Genomic DNA, 19,233 nt, shown 5'->3' on the forward strand with positions numbered 1-19,233 from the left:
GGAGGGTGTCAATGACGGTCCTCTGGACAGCAGTCAGATCAGCAGTCTTCCCCATACTTGTGATTTAGTTTACTGAACCAAGCTGAGGGTTTTTCAAGGCTCAGGAAACCCTTGCAGGTGTTTCGAGTTAATTAGACGATTCAAGTGATTCGTTGAACACCCTACTAGTATACTTTTTCATGATATTCTAATATTTAGAGATAGGATATTTGAGTTTTCTTAAGCTGTATGCCATAATCAGCAATATTAAAATAATAAAAGGCTTGCAATATTTCAGTTGATTTGTAATGAATCCAGAATGTATGACATTTTTGTTTTTTTAATTGCATTACAGAAAATAAAGAACTTTATCACAATATTCTAATTTTCTGAGACAGTCCTGTAAGGCACGTTGCTTTTCCCCTGTACTCAACAAAAAAATATTCAGTCTCCCACTTCTCCTGAAATGTTCTGTGGTCATCATCGATTTTTCTTTTCCCTGAAAGTTTTGATGAAGACATGGCGATATATTTAGCTTCCACTCTGTGTCACTTTTGGATCACGTCTGGATTGATTCTGCTGCGCGCATTTGATTAACGTGTGGCGGAGTTCCCTCGGAGGGGGGAGGGGCGAGGGAACTCCGCGCAGCAGTTCCCTGCCAGCAGCAGCAGCAGCAGCAGCGGGAAAAATACAATTGAAATATAAAGCGCAAACGTAAACGCGCGGGCCAGATTAACACTATTACATGATATCAACAAAGGGGCCATGAGAAACTGTCTGGCCTGGAGTCTGAGACACCTGATTTAGATGATCCAGAAGAGGATTGGGAGAATGTCATATGGTCAGATGAAACCAAAATATAACTTTTTGGTAAAAACTCAACTAGACGTGTTTGGAGGAGAAAGAATGCTGAGTTGCATCCAAAGAACACCATACCTACTGTGAAACATGGGGGTGGAAACATCATGCTTTGGGGCTGTTTTTCTGCAAAGGGACCAGGACGACTGATCCGTGTAAAGGAAAGAATGAATGGGGCCATGTATCGTGAGATTTTGAGTGACAGCCTCCTTCCATCAGCAAGGGCATTGAAGATGAAACGTGGCTGGGTCTTTCAGCATGACAATGAGCCCAAACACACCGCCCGGGCAACGAAGGAGTGGCTTCGTACGAAGCATTTCAAGGTCCTGGAGTGGCCTAGCCAGCCTCCAGATCTCAACCCCATAGAAAATCTTTGGAGGGAGTTGAAAGTCCGTGTTGCCCAGCGACAGCCCCATAACATCACTGCTCTAGAGGAGATCTGCATGGAGGAATGGGCCAAAATACCAGCAACAGTGTGTGAAAACCTTGTGAAGACTTGACCTCTGTTATTGCCAACAAAGGGTATATAACAAAGTATTGAGATTAACTTTTGTTATTGACCAAATACTTATTTTCCACCATAATTTGCAAATAAAGTCTTTAAAATCAGACAATGACATTTTCTGGATTTTTTTTCTAATTTTGTCTCTCATAGTTGAGGTATACCTATGATGAAAATTACAGGCCTCTCATCTTTTTAAGTGTGAGAACTTGCACAATTGGTGGCTGACTAAATAATTGTTTGCCCCACTGTATCCATCCTCTCTCTGCAGCTTCATGTCTTCTATTATTATAACTTTCTCATTGAGACAGAGGAAATCAATCATGTTATTTAACATCATCCGCAGTAAAACAAATATCAGCAAAAGTGTGTTTATGGAGTTGTTTATTTGTATTATATGTGCAGCAAGTATATAGAAGCAGCTGTTTGGGGAATCAGACAGACTCAAGCTATAATCATTACATATCTATTAAAAGAAAGGACACATACAAAATACAATTCTGAAACTAAGACACAAGTCTGTAGGACGGCTGTAAGCAGAGGTCTGGGTGGAGGATGTTCCTGATCGTTTTGCTTTCTCCAGCACCTCTGGGTGTCCAGGTGGATGGCAGCTCTGTCCTGATGATCCGCTGTGCACTTTTCAGACAAGGGGTCCTTCTTCAACAGATCCATTTCTCCAGAATTGTCCTAATTACAGAGAAAAACAAGAGAAAAAGAAAAAAGTGAATTAATCATATTAAACACAGGGTTGCAAAAGTATTATTGCAAAATGTAACTAAGCATTTCAGACAAACAATCCTTAAAGGATCATAAAATGATGAACTGTTCTTTTTTTTTTTTTATTAAAATAGGCTTTTCTTTTAGCCCTACCTCAAAAGCAGCATGAGCTGAATAAAAAGGTTTTAATGTTGTCCCACAGTTTAATAAACAGTAAAAAATTGGAACAGAAAAACAGCAGCTACTGTAAACTGTGTTCGTTATTCTCCCGTCCAGGAGAGAAGCTTTAAAAGGAGACTAAATGGAGTCTCTGTGAAAGTTCAATTGGGTACTTTAATTAAAAAAGGCGCGGGTTGGTCACAAGCATGATATTGTTCAGTCAGACAAACAGCTGTAATCCGCTCCTCGTTAGGGAAGAGAAGAGGCCGATCTCTCCTCCGGTGCTGTTATATATCCTATGCTGGCTCCTCCCCACCAGCCGGCCCGCCTCGTCTCCAATGTCTGTTGTTGCATTTAAACAGAGGATTGGTTCTTTTCACATTCAATATATGCTTAACACGCCTTTTCTCCTCATATTCTCTTTCATAACTTTTCATGCAACACATTCTAAACGCTGTAATCAATACTCTAAAAAATACTTCTCGGCTCGTTTGATTTCCGGTCATTCCGGATGTTGTCACAGGCTACTCTCGTCTGTAAACAATAATGTATTCAAATAAACTGTACCTTCATTTAACATTCAGCATGGTAGTATCTCGACATCTATAGTTGTAGTGTTGAATCAGTAGGCTTCGGTTTGCACCACTCCATATCATTTTGCTACTAAATTCACCTCTTTTGGAAATTGTAAATTTACCACATACTAACTGCCACCCAGAGATGAAAGAGTTTCAGAATAAAGCTTAACAGCTGGTGTTGCACAAGAATTTCTGGTTTTTCAGTGTAAAACTGCATTAAAACTGACGGCATGTTTAAACTACATTTCCCCATTAAAACATTGATTTTAATTTCTAACAGTCCCTCCTTACACACCTAAAAGGTTTGTATAATACTGAAATCAATGAGTTCTTCATCTGAACTTTGCATATTACATATCTCATATTAACAAACATACAATCAAATGGAATGGTTTTATAGCCTTAACTTTACAAAAATACAAAATAAATTCTTGTCTGTGTTCAAACATAAAAGTTTTCCCTTGTGCATAACCTCTAGTGTTTACATTCAATATCATTCTTCAAAATAGCAGCAATGGCTTGGTATCAGAACATTTCTTCGTCCCTCCTTTCATAGAAACCGTTCTCATACCACGCTCAGTGTTAAGGCACTTGTTTTACAAAGTGAAAATAAACAAACCATTTTAGAATAGCAATGATTTTTACAACATGAGATCCACCATATTAGAATAGTATAAAGTAATAAAGAATAAAATAAAATATCTTGGATTGGCAAAGTAAATTGAAAAATAAAAATAAACTATCTTGGAATAGTGTAAAGTAAATTTAAATGGATTCACTCCATTTTAGTATTTTATTTTGCTCACTTCTTCACATGATTTCATAATTTAAAGAATCACATCAGCTGGACATTCATTGATCAATCTCATCTCCGAACATCCATATCATTTAAACTAACTCATCATTGTCATCAACATCTGAATACGGGGGTTGGTCGTCTTGTTCTGCTAGCATTTGTAACTGTCTCCTCATGAGAAATGTACCCTCCCTCCTTTCATACCATTTAAGGTATGAAAGTAATATGTTCTCTAGAAGGGGCCGTCGTGATCAATCGGTACGTTCTACTCTGGGGTACGGCATTCTAGACAGTCATTTCTGGGAGAAGATTTTGGTCAGTTACAACAGTTGTAGAGTTTCATCACTTAAAAGTTCCTACTAAGTACCTTTGGGTGGTCTGTTCTAATGCAGTGATAAAGTCCCTGAAATGGTGTGAGAACCGGTGGAATATCAATAACTCATTATACAAATTTATTTTCAATTATGGTCTACTTAAATAGCTATGCTAACCCCTTTAACAGTGTGTGGAACCTTGGGTGCCCGAGCATGTGATAATTACTCCCTCCTTTAACAAGGACTTTAAAAACAGAAGTCATTTCATTAATGGTTTGCAGTTCAATTCAGGAATTTACACCTATGGCAGATATGTTTCTCCTTTAAATAACATCTCTAAATGTCAGGTCATCACTGATTGAATGGATGACCATTAGGAGCTGGTGGCACTTGTCTTTTAAAACTCATATTCTGGTGCCGTGCGCTCCCTCTGAAGCTGCAAGTAAGATTTAAAACATCTGCAGGGTGGGTCGAGCGACCCCTTCTCCCTGAACGATATTTGTTGTAACAAATATGCACCATCACAATGAGTGATCCAAGGCCCCCCATGTATTACTCCCAATTATATTAGTTTTTAAAAATTAAAATGTGCAATCTCTCTTTTGTCTTTTTAAAACTCTACATCTTGGACGAAAAACAAATGTTATTTCCACCTTAATCTTCCCTCCTGAGGTAATAACCATGCTACAATGGAGAAATCAATACTCTAGATTGGAATACTATCTTTGGCTTGGTACTAGCTCTACCTTTAACATTTTCCATACAAATAAAGATTTGTCTGCTTTTATAGAGTGGTTACTAAAACCATTCCTTTAAACTGTAGGTCTATACTGTAACAAGTTAAATCTTCCCCAAATTCACACATGAATAAAAAACTCTTAAAGAATAATTTGTTCATATGATGAAAAGATTGAATAATATGTTCTACCCTCAGTGTGTTTTTAGGGTTATCTAATAGTTTCCTCTTTTTTTCTTTATAAATTCACCAATTGATTAATTCATGGCTAATAAATATTTTTCTTTACGTATTTCTCGTTGGTGAATAAGTGTGTTTATGTGTAAACTCACTCACTCCCGTTTTCCTTCTCTCCCCCTCTGGTTGTCAAGCCACGACCCCCTCACGTTCTGCCGGACCATGCCAACTCCTCCGTCCTTTCCTCTCCTCCGTCCACCTTCTCCTCAGTCCATCCGCTCTTGGATCCTTCCGCTGTAACTCTCTTCAGTGGCCCAACTGCTTTGCTTTTCATCTCCTCCTTTACAGTCTCTACTTTGTTGCATGGAGGGCGTATTCTGCTCTCATGTCCCACACTCTGCTCTTGTGTCCAAATCTTGTGGCTCAGCTTGGAACTTCATGTCCTGTGGGGGACCGATGAGAGTGTGCCTTTTTATGTCACCTGTAGTTCTGGATTCCTCAGGTGGAGATGGTTCTGGATAAAGTCTTGTCATTGTTGGTTCAGCTCTGGTTCTCTGTCTGTTCGATGGAGAAGGAGGAGTCTTCCGTGGTGAGGTCTTTTGTCTGCTTGGACGATGGGGTCGTAGCGTTCTGACAGGCGGAGAGAGAGAGAGAGAGAGAGAGAGAGATCTCGGGACGCATTATCTATAGTTAATTCTAACACACTGAGGTAAAATAAATCCAATCTTTCCCACTCTATTTTCCTAACCATACTATCTTTCTTTGATGTTAAATGTCATCTAAGCCCAGTTAATGTCTTCTAATAATTGTACCATATCCCTAAACATTGTTTTCACCCACTGTAACATGTTTACTCCAATTAACTCTTTCAGGAAACCACTTTCTTCCATAAATTTAAATACCTAGATGTTTCAAGCACCACATATTTCACACTATAAAAGAACGTCTCCATATTTTCTCCATCACTTTAAATCTCACTGTTTTTTAGAACAGGGGTTCCCAAAGTGGGGGTCGCGAGACCCCGAGTGGGGGTCGCGAGATGATTACAAAATTAAAATGGAAAATTAAAATTAAAATAATAATTTAAAAAAATTGATTCATCTTTTTTATAATTTATTTTTATTTTTATTATTATTAATAATAACGTCTGCATAGACATTTTCAGGGGCGGACTAGTGAGACAATAATGACACTCCCGCGAGAGTGCGGAAAACTTAAATTAATTCACTAGCACCCACCCCCCCCCCCCGGGTCGCCAGTCTCTGGCACTGTTATTTTGGGGGTCGTGGGCTGAAAAGTTTGGGAACCCCTGATTTAGAACATAAGTAACTTTTGTGACTGGACATGTCTGCAATGTCGCCACTATCCGCTGGGAAATTTTGTTCATAGAGTTTGTACGTACAAAGCTGTACTTGTGGGTTAGTAGCCTGTTTCAACTGTAATCATTTTTAATAATTTTACTCAGGTCACCGGTCGGTTGTTCATAAACTTAACAGGGGGTGTTTCTGCTACAGACTAAAACATGGATCCAGTGTATTTAGAGATTCCCCGAATCTGTTAATCCCCATCACTTACATATCCCGATCACTTAAACCCATCTCATCATTTGATACAAGAACTGCATATAAGGGGGGTGAATCATCTTGATTATAACCGCCTCACCTTTGGGAACGAGTATTTCTAACTCGTCCTTTTGTTACTCAGCTGACCTTTTGGCTCTGGGGATAAGTGAAAGTCTCTGAAACACAGCTGGAGTCTTGTTAGTGATGTGGGCATTCTTTATGAGTGAACTAATGGTTCCATGTTTTACTTGATATTGTACTCCCCTTCCAACCAGAAAGGTGCCAAGTGTAATGAGCACAATCAACAATGCTATTCTGAATCTTATCCCTAGGGGACCCCACAATTGGTTTGGCTTTGTTCTCGTCATCATCTCTATTTTATCCCTGGTTGTGTCCGTTACAGAATTTAAATAATGAGTACAAAAATAACATACAAAAAATTGGACTCTTTTTCAGATGTAAAACAAAAAAATAGGTTTTCACATTAATGTACAATCTATAAAAATCTATAGACAATTTGTCTTTTGAGCTGTTTCTATCTTTATCTTATTTATATTTATTGTTTTGTTCCAGCTCTGCCAAATCAGTCCTAACTCCCAATAATGTTCTGGAAGTTGCCAGTGAAGGGTGACAATGTGTGAGGTGGTGTCAATTTGCTCCTTTTTCTTTACCTTTAAACCGGAGCGCGTGTGAAGTTTGTTACAACTTTTCACGCTTCCGTCCACCGGGGATGAGCCCACTGTCTTTTGTGAACTTTCACCCTCACCCAATCACCTGGCCGAACAGGAGTCTCTTCTGGTGTCTCGTCTGGTATCTCTGTAGTTTTCCTAGCCTGCTGTGTAGACAAAACTTGCATAATATTACTCAGAGTTCTGACATATTCATCCACTTTTATTTGTCTAATATCTAAAACTGGACCACTCCCTCCTTGGAGAAGGCCCAAGCTTCGGCATACCTCTTGTTGTTATGAGACCTATTGTTGACTACATCTTATTATTTATTAACTACAACGTCACTGAATCAACATATCTGTATAATCATGACACTCCCTCCTTTGAGCATAAAATGCTCAATTAATATTGCATTGATTACCCTATTATGAACAGGACATGTAAAACCCATAACGTTGCATTAAATAAATATAAATTCTCCGTGTACCCACAAGGCGTACAAAAATATCATATGATGTATGGCTTTCTGATGGCATAAATGCATATTCACTAAACATTTTCCATTAGCACTTCTAATAGTTTACTTGTTTCAATAATGGCTTTTGTCATGGTATTGTGCATCATCGTTGCTGCGAAAAACAATACCCCTGGTTCCGCTAATGCGTCTCAATAACTCTAGGATTAGAGGATTGGTTGACACTGCTGAACTAACATATGATAAAATAATCTTTCTCCAAACTGGAGGGAAAATATGAACTATTCTCACAGAGTGACCTGCATGAAGGGCTGGTGCCCCTCACTCAAATGAGATATTGCCTTACGCACTACACTATAAATCAGTAAAGTTACTCAAGAATAAATAAATAAAGACTGATTCTTGAAACTGTTGTAAAAACCCTACAACTTCTTCATCCAAGCTCTTAATCAGTGTTATGTTATTTAATCTGCGGCTCATGCCTTAAAACAGATACTTCAGACCGATTATAAAATTGTGTTTATGAGAAAAATGTAATCTGACTCCATAAATCACATAATTGTTTGATTAAAAACTGCACTTCTGGCTAAGAATAAATGAAGTTCCCCTTTAAACACAGCCCCGGTCTTCTGACGGGGTCTATCTATGTACTGGCTGGAAAATGTTGGGCCAGTCTCTGTCGCTCCGTCACAGTTCTCCCACTAACAGTCACTCTCTAGTTCTGCTGGGTTCTTGTTGACTTCTTCACTGGTTTGAGACAAGCAACCCTATCGGACACCTCCCTTTGTAGCCAGACTTCACCACAGCAGAATCGAGTTTCTGTTTTCAGGTCTGGACAGCTTCACGTCAGGTGTATCGCCGCCCCTTGCATATTTTGGGTGGAAGCCCGTCTTCTTGACCTCACTAGTTGTGTGGACACAATAGTTTTCTGTGTGGGGGAACAACATCACTCGTAATGTATTTTCCTTCTCATAATTACAAAAATAGTCTGCTAAATGTTCTACTCTGCTACTTCTAATTGGTGGATGCTCTGTGTAAATGCAATATTCTACTCACTATCTTTTAAATAACATTCAACCTCTCCCTCCTGTGGTGACATATGTGGCTCTATGTAGCTGGATTTCAAAATACTCTAGTGGTGAAGATGCATCACCAGATGGTCCGGTCCTCTAAGCTTCCTCATTGTTGTGGATGATACCAGGCTGTCAGTGGCATTTGGTTCATGTTTGGAAACCCTGTACGTCTTTGACATCTCTGGGACCCCCTGCCTCCGTCGTCATCATGGAAACTGCATGGTGGGCCGTTGTGTGGTGCATGTCGTGGGTATTTCATTTGTTGTTGTGGACAATCTCTAGCCCAATGGCCCAGCTGATTGCATATGTAGCATCCCTCGAACCGGAGAACTTTTCCTCTGCCTCTGCCTTCTCGGAAACCTCCTGGTTGTTGGTTCTCCATCTGATTCTCTGGCTGGTGAGGTTCAACTGTTTGAGATGTCTGCACTGCATTCTCTGGTTCTTCCTGAGCTTGAATTGTTGGAGGAATCTGCCCTGCCTTCTCTGATGTAGCTGCCATTTGTCTTGCCGCTTTCTTGTTTTTATTAGCTTCGGTATCTTTCTCAGCCATTTGTATCTTCAAGAGTCTTAGTTGTAATGTTTTAATTTCTTCGTCTTTTTCCTTCTGGGTTGCTTGGTATTTCATATCGTGGTAAATGAGATGTTGTCTCCATTCTTCAATGGGTATAGCGTCTAATACCACCACATCTCCCAGGCTTGCCTGCACTGATTGGGGAAGGGCGTTAATGAACGCGTTCTTCCACAGCATTACGACAGACGGTGAAACGTTATGTCGCTCTCCAGTGCAGTCCTCCCACACTCCTTCACATCTCTTCAGGAAGGCATACATGTCTTCCCCCAGTTCTTTTTTCAGGTAGTTGAGGGCATGTAAACTCTGTGTTGTTGGGTAGATTTGACGAATGGCAGCCCAATACCTCGACCTGACTTTGTTGAAGAAAATGTAATCTGGAGAGTTGGTGCATTTGGCCTTGGAATCCACTGCTCTTGCCTCTAGTCTTCCTTCTATCCGTCCAAGCAGTGCCCTCATGTCTCCCAAGCACAGGTGGTCTTGGACTGTGTATTTCTCCAGATCATTCACCCACTTCTGACCTCCTTGTGTAAGTGGAGGTAGTTTTGCCGCTAATGCTTCCATGTCTCTGTGAGTCCATGATTGGTATTTCAATCCTCCTTCTCCAGCCGCTATCAGCGGTAGCATGAGTGTTGAGCAGTTCTTGAGTCTTCCAGCTTCAGTTACGGTTGTGGTGTCTGGAGAACCTTCGCCTTCTCTTCTCTTGAGTTGTGCTTCCATACTTTTGCTGAGGTCTTCCATCTTTCTGTTGAGCTCCTCTTCCATTCTTATGCCTAGTTCTTTCAATCTTCTGTTGAGCTCACCAGATAGGAGTCTTACCTCATACTCTAAGTCTTTGACACGTCTAGCTGTGGGGAGACCGTCCAACTCCAATACTCCTCCTAAAACACCTAGAGTTGGAGCTTGTATTGGGGGTTGAAAGAAACTGTATTCTTCTGTCATGTAGGGAGGAGGCGCATCTGTCAGGCTTGGAAGGAGCTTTGAAGGTTGGATTACTGGAACTTCTTCTGTCTTTTCTTTCTTATCTTCCTTTGCTGTGAGCTCTGCTCCTTGAGCCACATACATGCTGTTCGTTGATTCTTGGCTGACATATTTTAGATGGAGTACCAGACTTGTAACTCTAGATTTTCTTTTTTCAGCTCTGTTCATAGCAATGTTTTCAGGTCCATACCAAGAGGGTTGTCCGGCTTTGATCCATGCTTTTTCCTGTTGTAGGTATTCAGCATTCTCATGTTCAACTACAGCTTTTCTATGGGCTTTCGTTGGTCCAGGCTGATCATCTGCTGGAAACAGTCCTCTCGTTTGCCACTGTTCCAACAGTTTCTCCATGTGGTTCCATGTCTTTTGTCTAAGATTTGGAACTGTTATAGCATCTGATCTGATTTTTATCCTTCCCTTGATATCTGCTGTTGAGCCTGGCTCTGTGTCTAGTCTCAACTTAGTTTGTTTTGGTGACATGTTCTCTAATTATTTATTAACTTATCAAAGATGAAGCACTAATCTTCTGACTAGCACCTTCGTTGCTGTTCGTCCGAACTTTACATTTTTTTTAGTTGCTCAAGGTTTTATTAAACTTTTTTTTTTTTAAAGTTATAGTTTTTTTTTAGTTTTTTTTAAAGTTTTAGGTAAAAATATTAATAAAGTTAATTAATATATAAAAATTATGCAAAGTTAAAATATGAAATGTTAAAATAAAGTTGTACCGTGTATGGTTTTGACTTTGAAATATGAATATGGTTCAAATCCAAATCTCCTGTGTACAGTGCATACCAAAATGTATGAAATTATGCAAATGTCTCAACTTGTGTTCGCTTCAATAAAGTGGTGTTTGAATATTCTACAGTCTAGGTTATGTTATTATGTAAAGTTTCTCATCTTATAATTAGAAACCACTTTGCAATTCTATTCTGGCGATCAAGTTTATGTTTTTTTATAACACTTAAAATTATACTTCACAATGTTATGGTGTTTCTTCTATTTGTGTAATAATTCTGTACTACCACCAGAGTGCGCTATTTTAATTTCCTAGCTTAATCCACTAGGGAATAACTGTTGCAAAACTGACTTGTTTTTAACAAGGAGAAACTTATTTTCCTTAAAAATATCTTTAAAATAGGAAGAACATTACACTATGGTTAAACAACACAGCACGTAACCGCCAAAACACATTTGCAACCAGGAATCTTTCAAAAACCGCCAAAACACATTTGCCAGCAGAATTACATCAATAATCCGCCAATACACTTTTGCCAGCAGCAATACTTCAAAACTTTGAAAATACAACAATCCTTCCCTTTAATATCGAAAATTGATTCAGCCTTCTAGTTCCAACTGTGACAAGAAGTATTATTCGTTCTTCACAAGATGGAAGTCAGGAAAATGCCTCATTGGAGTGAAACCAGCTGCATAAGAACAAAGAAAGGAGTGCTTTGAATTTGCATTTCACGAAATGGCGATTGCCCTGTCTTTGTTTTTCCACATGTGGGGTGTAAACAAGATGGCACCCGATTATTTCGCACTCTGACCTGTAGACAAAGAGATTTGTCCATGCGTCTCTCAGGTGGGAGTTTAAACAATGGCGAGGTGATCTTTAAACGAACCGTAACAAAGTAAACCACTGGTGTGGTATTATAAACCCTGAAATCCAAGCCAAAACAACACTTAGTTTAAAATAACAACATTTCTATCTAGTTTACTATGAAAAAAATGGGCTTTATCTTATTGATATCATCACTTAAAGTTAGGAACCCTTACGCACTAGCTATAAACCTGTTCACGTAATAATTGACTTTATAGTCAACTATTGGTTAACTGTTGCTATTTCGACATGCCAAACCCGGACCAATATGGAGACCTATCAGCAACTAATAATAGACCGTCGTCTTATTACTGCACTGCTGTTGTAATTCCGATTACCGTAACCCACCTGCAATATCTTGTTTAAAAACAGAACAGTTTTAACCACTGATAAAGGCTTAGACCTTAACCAAGCCTTTTCTTGAAAAGGAATTTCTTTAAAGCACTGACTTCGGTTACTTAACCCTGAGTTAATTCGCTATGCCCTGCTGGTTTTCACTTACTCGGCCCTTAACCGATTCGCTATGTCTCCAGATCTTAACAAAAATCGTCAAATGGGCTATATACCCTTACGTCATAGGCTAACTAACTACGAGCGTAACAACAGACACCTACGTGAAAACAGCAAGGCACCTATCCGAAGTACAATGTCCACACACATTTATATTTAAAATTCAACACCCACACATGGTTAATAGCATGCAGGGTTAATGGAACAAAAGAAAGTGTGAACTCACCCTGCTTGTGACAAAACAAAGCCTCGTGGTTTTAGAGTGATTATTTTATCAATTTGGGTTGTTTTAACATTAAAATGCACAGCTATTTTCAGGATCCGCCGGCTGCCGTCAAACACACAAATCTAACATTGCGTAGTTTAACTAGTGAAGAATCTTTGTCATAACAGGCATCTTCGTACCGATTGATTTGAGCTCTTGTGTGTCGAATGGCTGCAAGCGTCTCCAGGAAACAGCCGGTTGGTTTTCTCTCCTCGGTCAGCGGGATCACGTCGGGGAACCCACCAAATTGTAAACTGTGTTCGTTATTCTCCCGTCCAGGAGAGAAGCTTTAAAAAGGAGACTAAATGGAGTCTCTGTGAAAGTTCAATTGGGTACTTTAATTAAAAAAGGCGCGGGTTGGTCACAAGCATGATATTGTTCAGTCAGACAAACAGCTGTGATCCGCTCCTCGTTAGGGAAGAGAAGAGGCCGATCTCTCCTCCGGTGCTGTTATATATCCTCTGCTGGCTCCTCCCCGCCAGCCGGCTCGCCTCGTCTCCAATAGAGAACCGCAGTGACGCGTCGTAAAACCCGGAAGTAAGTTAGCATTTTTAGCACCTCCGGTTCCTTCCTCAAAAAGCAATGCATTTTTTCCATAGGGTTTTGGAAAATAGCTCGAAATAAGGTCTGTGGTTGACACAAATTTAAGAGATAAATCACGTTTTGTTCTACGACATTAAATACATCAGCAGTGACCCCACTGGGGATTTTTGAAGAGTTTACATGTCGGAAAAACGATGGTTGTTCCCGAGTGGCTGAATAGGACTACAGAAATTGTCGAGGCTGTTTTACGTCATTACGCCGAACACGTAAACACTCCCGCTAAGTTTGTTTTCCCCTGTGTTCTTCTTGAAAGCAAGTACCTGCCTATCTTTAATATCTGTATATCTATATCTGACCATTAGAATCTGCATTTTTGAAATTGTCGTTTTTAACACCGTAGTTTTACAAATTATAGAATAATTAATTACCAGTGTTTTTTTATTTTACTCGGCAGTTCGTTTCGTTAGCTAACGTTAGCTAAAGATAGCGCTACTACTTAGCTGCGCAATGGTTTGTTGCTTTGCTCCGGGTTGCAGCCACAGGTCTTCGCATGAAACGTGCTTGTTCTATCGTTTCCCGGCCGATGTTTTCCAAAGGAGAGTCTGGATTCGTGTCATGAGGTAAGCCGACGTTACATTTTTGTCCATGTCACGGTGAAATGTAAATGATGGGTAGTGACTGTATCGCCGTTTCAGAGATGGCGCTGCTGAAAAGACCGCAACATAAGTAAAGATAATGAATACATCCTATTAAAACCTGCGTGGCTTATATGATAAGTCTAATTAGTACAAGCAGCATAACGTTTCACCATGTAACTAAAGATTGTAGTCAGGGAAATCAGTTTGCCATATTGATCTAATAACAAATCACCTCTGGCTGGCAGAGAACTCTCTGCTCCATAGCTTCTCTTGGACGTAAAATCACATGTACATTTTACATTTATATTCAATTTAATATTCCATCCCTCACATACTTTTGTATATATAATAACTTATATTTTTGTTTTTCTTGTTATGCTGCTGCAACACAAACATTTCCCAAATTGGGATCAATACAGTAATATCTTATCTTAATTAATTAAGAAATATAACTATTATAATTAGTGTAGCAGCTGACACCTATTTTCAATATGGATTAATCTACCATTTATTTCTTTAGTTCAATTTTCATCTATAAAAATGTCAAAATACTGAAAATGTTCCCGAGACTTATCGAAGTGCAAGGTTATATCTTTAGATGTTTTGTTTTAGCCTATGTACTGTATGTCTTAATGCTCTTATATGTGACGGTGTGACTTCCATGAAACTAATATTTTATATCTTCCCAACAGACGACCTGACAGGAAACCTAACACTCTAACAACCACAACATTGCAAAGGCGAGTAAATGTAAATTAAAAAAAATTCACAATTTTTTTATTTCTTCTTCTTTCTTGCAGTGAGGTGAAACTGACCTTGCACTTGGTGCCAGTAAGGATGTTCCTCACGCAGGCTGAATGTTTCTCCTTCCTTACTGACACAGAAGCCCTTGATTTGCAATGCTTCACTAATTGTCATTTCCCTGGCTCTGTAGGGACACTTTACCTCCAGCACAGCAGAAGACCCTACCAGACCATCTGGAGATGCCCCCAACAATCCTGATAGGGAGAGCCACAAATCTGACACATGGACCTGCATCTGGGTTGCAGTGGTGAATGCCCTGACGCCCTCACATTCATTCATAGTCCCCCACTGTACAGAAAAAACACCATCAAGGGCCTGTTGTTGCCCTAGCACCCTGGCAATAAAGGAAGCAGTCACACGCTTTGACCTCAGCACAGCTCCAAAGTTGCTGGCAGTCAACCTTCCTTTCCTGAACAAATGCCAGTTTGGGTTGGTTCGCTGACCAGTGGTAGCCACCTGAATTGCCCTCTGTTGCTCCTCAGACAATGCCATGCTTGCCACAATTGCCTCAGGTCCCTGATGCACAACAGATTTGATAATTTCAGGAACAGTAAGTGTTTCCAAACTGTAGTGTTCCTCTTCTGGCTCGGGGGAGAGAAGCCAAGAAATTCCTGAAAACCTGCCCCCGAGGTCTGTCCCTCAGCCAGTCACGATCTTCGGAGGTGGGCTCTCTTGTGAGCGGGTTTAATTAGTTATTGGTTTCAACAGTCACATTAAAACAGTTACTAAATCAGCCTACTATCACCTAAAGAACATATCTAGGATTAAAAGACTAAAGTCACAGCAGGATTTGGAAAAACGTGTCCATGCTTTTATCTTCAGTAGAATGGACTACTGCAATGGTGTCTTCACAGGTCTCAGTAAAAAATCTATTAGAAAGCTGCAGCTGATTCAGAACACCGCTGCTCGAGTCCTCACTAACACTAAGAGAGTGGATCACATCGCTCCAGTTCTGAAGTCTTTACACTGGCTTCCTGTGTGTCAAAGAATAGATTTCAAAATACTGCTGCTGTTTATAAAGCACTGAATGGTTTAGGCCCAAAATACATTTCTGACCTCCTGCTAAATTATGAACCATCCAAGTCTCTCAGGTCTTCAGGGACTGGTCAGCTTTCTGTCCCCAGAGTCAGAACTAAACATGGAAAAGCAGCGTTCAGTTATTATGCCCCAAATATCTGGAACAAACTCCCAGAAACTTGCAGGTCCGCTAAAACTCTTACTACTTTTAAATCCAGGCAGAGGACATTTCTTTTTGTCGCTGCTTTTAATTGAACTATTCATATCTTAGACTGCACTGTAACTTTTATCCATGTATTTTTTCTATTAATGTTTATTTTATGAGCTTTTCTTTTTAATGACTGATTTTAAATGCCATTTTCTTAATGTTTTTCATTTTTTGTAAAGCACTTTGAATTGCCTTGTGTTGAAAAGTGCTATATAAATAAACTTGCCTTGCCTAATAAAGATTTCATGTGACACATACAATTGATTTGTTGATGGGAATTAATGTGAATAAATTAACTCTAGGTTAACGGTACCCTTGCTATCACTACTCACCGACACTATAAACCTTGTCCCTCATAATAGCCCTGACAACACCAGTAGGCACACCTTCATCTAGGCTGCACTGTTACGTGTCCTGACTTGTAGTGGTTCTCTCCTCTATCTACACTCTTCTTGTCATCTTTGTAAAACGATATCAGACTGGTAATTGACACAGCCATGACTTCTAGTTAAATTCAGTGTGGCTAAAATGAAAAGCTTTGTTAAAATATGCAAGCACGCGAAAGTCAAATTCAGCTTTATTGTCAAAAATTCGACATGTGTTATACATCCAGAAATATCGAAATATCATTTCTCACAGTGTGACATGTATACATAAAACAAAACAAAACAAAAAGGGCCTAGATAACCGGGGTATACAGTTTAAAATGTTAATATATTTAAAGTGTTCAAAGTGCAGTTTCAGTGCAAGTCAGTTGAAACGATCTTAAGTTGGCGTGACGTTGAAGTCGTGCGACCCTGCTGCTGTACTGGCTTGTAGTTCGTTTATAGCATAACGTTAGCATTTTGCTTCTGGCGACTAGATTTATGATTCAAAAATTATAAAAGTTGGGTTGACATGTGGAGATTATCCCGTTGAACAAAACGTGATCCCTCTCTTAAATGTGTGTCAACCACAGACCTTATTTCGAGCTATTTTCCAAAATCCTATGGAGAATTTTCATTGGTTTTTGACAAAGGAACCGGAAGAAGTTTACTTCCGGGTTTTACGACGCGTCACTGCGGTTCTCTATGTCCGTTGTTGCATTTAAACAGAGGATTGGTTCTTTTCACATTCAATATATGCTTAACACGCCTTTTCTCCTCATATTCTCTTTCATCACTTTTCATGTAACACATTCTAAACGCTGTAATCAATACTCTAAAAAATACTTCTCGGCTCGTTTGGTTTCCGGTCATTCCGGAAGTTGTCACATGCTACTCTCGTCTGTAAACAATAATGTATTCAAATAAACTGTACCTTCATTTAACAATTAGCATGGTAGTATCTCGACATCTATAGTTGTATTGTTAAATCAGTAGGCTTTGGTTTGCACCACTCCATATCATTTCGCTACTAAATTCACCTCTTTTGGAAATTGTAAATTTACCACATGCTAACTGCCACCCAGAGATGAAAGAGTTTCAGAATAAAGCTTAACAGCTGGTGTTGCACAAGAATTTCTGGTTTTTCAGTGTAAAACTGCATTAAAACTGACGGCATGTTTAAACTACATTTCCCCATTAAAATATTGATTTTAATTTCTAACACTACACGTCAGGGTAGCATTTTATAAATTCCACACCGTACTGTAGGCTATACTGGTCTAAATGTTTTCACTTTGGTCTATTTATGTAATATAAAGTATAACTTATCTATAACAGAGCAAAGATCTCTATATGACTTAAGTAAACTTCTGAATTGAATTAAAAATAATTGTAAACAGTACGTCCAGCTAACTAGTTAGCGTTACATATTTATCCGTATTATTTAACGAAAATGTACGTTTTAATGCCCCTTGGATTTGACGTGTGTGATGTTAGTTAATTTAAAGTAAGTTAAAACCCAATACTCACATTTAGTAGTGATTCCTCTGCTTGCTGCTGCTTTTAAATCCACTCTGCTGGGGAGACCGGAAGCCATTTAATTTGAAAAAAACTCCCTCTTCCCTGCACGCATTGCACCCTGGGATATGGTAGGCCGCGGAGTGTACATCAGATGTATCCTTCAAATTGGGGAAAAGTAGGTTGCATTTGTGAGCCGCATTCGGAGGAGTCTCGTCTTTTTTTAAAATTGGGACAGCCTTCTTTCGGTGGAAGCGACGTGTGCGGTCTACGAATGCAGCCTTCGAAGGATGCAACCTCTGAATTGAGACACAACCAGAATATATAAATGGACGTAGGGTCCGTGACGTCACCCATAGGATTCTGCAGAGTTGCCGAGAAGCCCTTAGTAGACGCAGTCGGCCACTAACGGCTTGACAGTGACGTCAGAGTTCAACTCCCGCCTGCTCCAAATAAGGGAAAAGAGTTAGATCCGAGGCGGGACCTCCTGCCACCGAGCTGGAATTTCCAGAGCTAGCTGAAGCTACCAAGCTAAACTAACATGCTCCCCATCGCCAATGCCGTGGCATTTTACGTTTCCAAGGTAAGCGGACATGAAATTCTTCAGCAAAACTATAAATAATAATCTAAGTTATTGAGTTTTTAGCATAATGCTTCAGAATCTTAAAATCCCTTAACGTTTGTATGCAATTGTGCTAAATTCAACAATGGAATCAAGCAAATATTAATATGTTTGCTTGACATTAGTTATTTATATTTTGATATCACTTAACTATACGTTTAATACATTTAAGAAAAAGCTAAGGTACATGTGATGGTAGCTAGTTAGTGCTCTTACCTGTGAGGCCTCCTCCAAACAGCATAATAACCAGACTGTATCATTAAAACTAAGTACCAGTTCTAGATCCTTGAATTTAGACAAACAATTCAAATGACAACATGTATTTAAAGACCAATCTTTATTTGAATGTGCCTCCTAACCTGATATATTAGTTATACAGTAATAGTATTGACAATCTAAAAAAATTGAGCAACTCAACAGTAAACTTTATGTTTCTTATTGTCTCTAGCAGTGGTCACCAACCTTTTTCAGCCCAAGATCACCGACCTCGGCCTAGGTGAAAGGCGAGATCTACCTATGGCAGAATTGAGTGGTAAAGACGGCCCAGACAATGCTTCCAATTTGAGGCCTTTTATATAGGCTAATTGCATCTGAATTACTCTTACAATGAAGGCTCCATAATCAGCTCACGGCATATAGGCAGGGGTAAAGTGCTATTGCGGACCTCTCCTCCTCAAGGGTGGTCCGGGGGGATGCTCCCCCGGGAAGATTTTTTTTTAAATATTGAAGTTGAAAGCATCAATCTGGTGCACTTTGAGAGCAACATGAAGAGATCTATGGATACCTCTCTCAGCACCCATATGAACCAGAACTGTAAACAGATTTTCTTTTTCTTTATGGATATTTTACAAATCACATTAAGCTGTATTCTTGTTTTACTGCCATATAGTAGGCTATTTCATACCTGTTTTTCATTTATTCTCTTATTGTTTGTATAACTATAATGATCATATGAAGGTGTGCCGCGGAAATAATCTTTTGAATAATTTGTGACAAAACT

General features: G+C 39.4%; 1 protein-coding gene and 1 long non-coding RNA gene across 8 annotated transcripts in view; one reads left to right on the top strand and one right to left on the bottom strand.

The window, feature by feature from the left end:
* LOC307039224 (uncharacterized protein) overlaps positions 1 to 19,233 on the top strand; it is a 63,935-nt gene that overhangs the window by 14,314 nt on the left and 30,388 nt on the right. For 2 of the 7 annotated variants that reach the window (XR_013808179.1, XM_079681081.1), the window contains exon 1: positions 18,073 to 18,194. The exons of 2 other annotated variants lie outside the window; for them this stretch is intronic. Coding sequence is in view for 1 of the 5 variants with exons in the window: in XM_079681081.1 (XP_079537207.1) it covers positions 18,153 to 18,194 (42 nt within the window). In the remaining 4 variants the exon portion in view is untranslated. Of the gene's footprint in view, positions 1 to 18,067; positions 18,195 to 18,652; positions 18,766 to 19,233 lie in introns of those variants that run through there. 3 more of the 7 variants (XR_013808180.1, XR_013808181.1, XR_013808178.1) reach the window with 2 other exon arrangements.
* LOC307039225 lies at positions 1,044 to 17,746 on the bottom strand. Its single transcript, XR_013808182.1, has 2 exons — positions 17,624 to 17,746; positions 1,044 to 2,026 (listed from the first exon to the last, which is right to left on the bottom strand). It is a non-coding gene; the product is annotated as an uncharacterized lncRNA (long non-coding RNA).

Source organism: Notothenia rossii (genome assembly GCF_949606895.1).
Source record: "Notothenia rossii genome assembly, chromosome: 5".
NCBI lineage: Eukaryota > Metazoa > Chordata > Actinopteri > Perciformes > Nototheniidae > Notothenia > Notothenia rossii.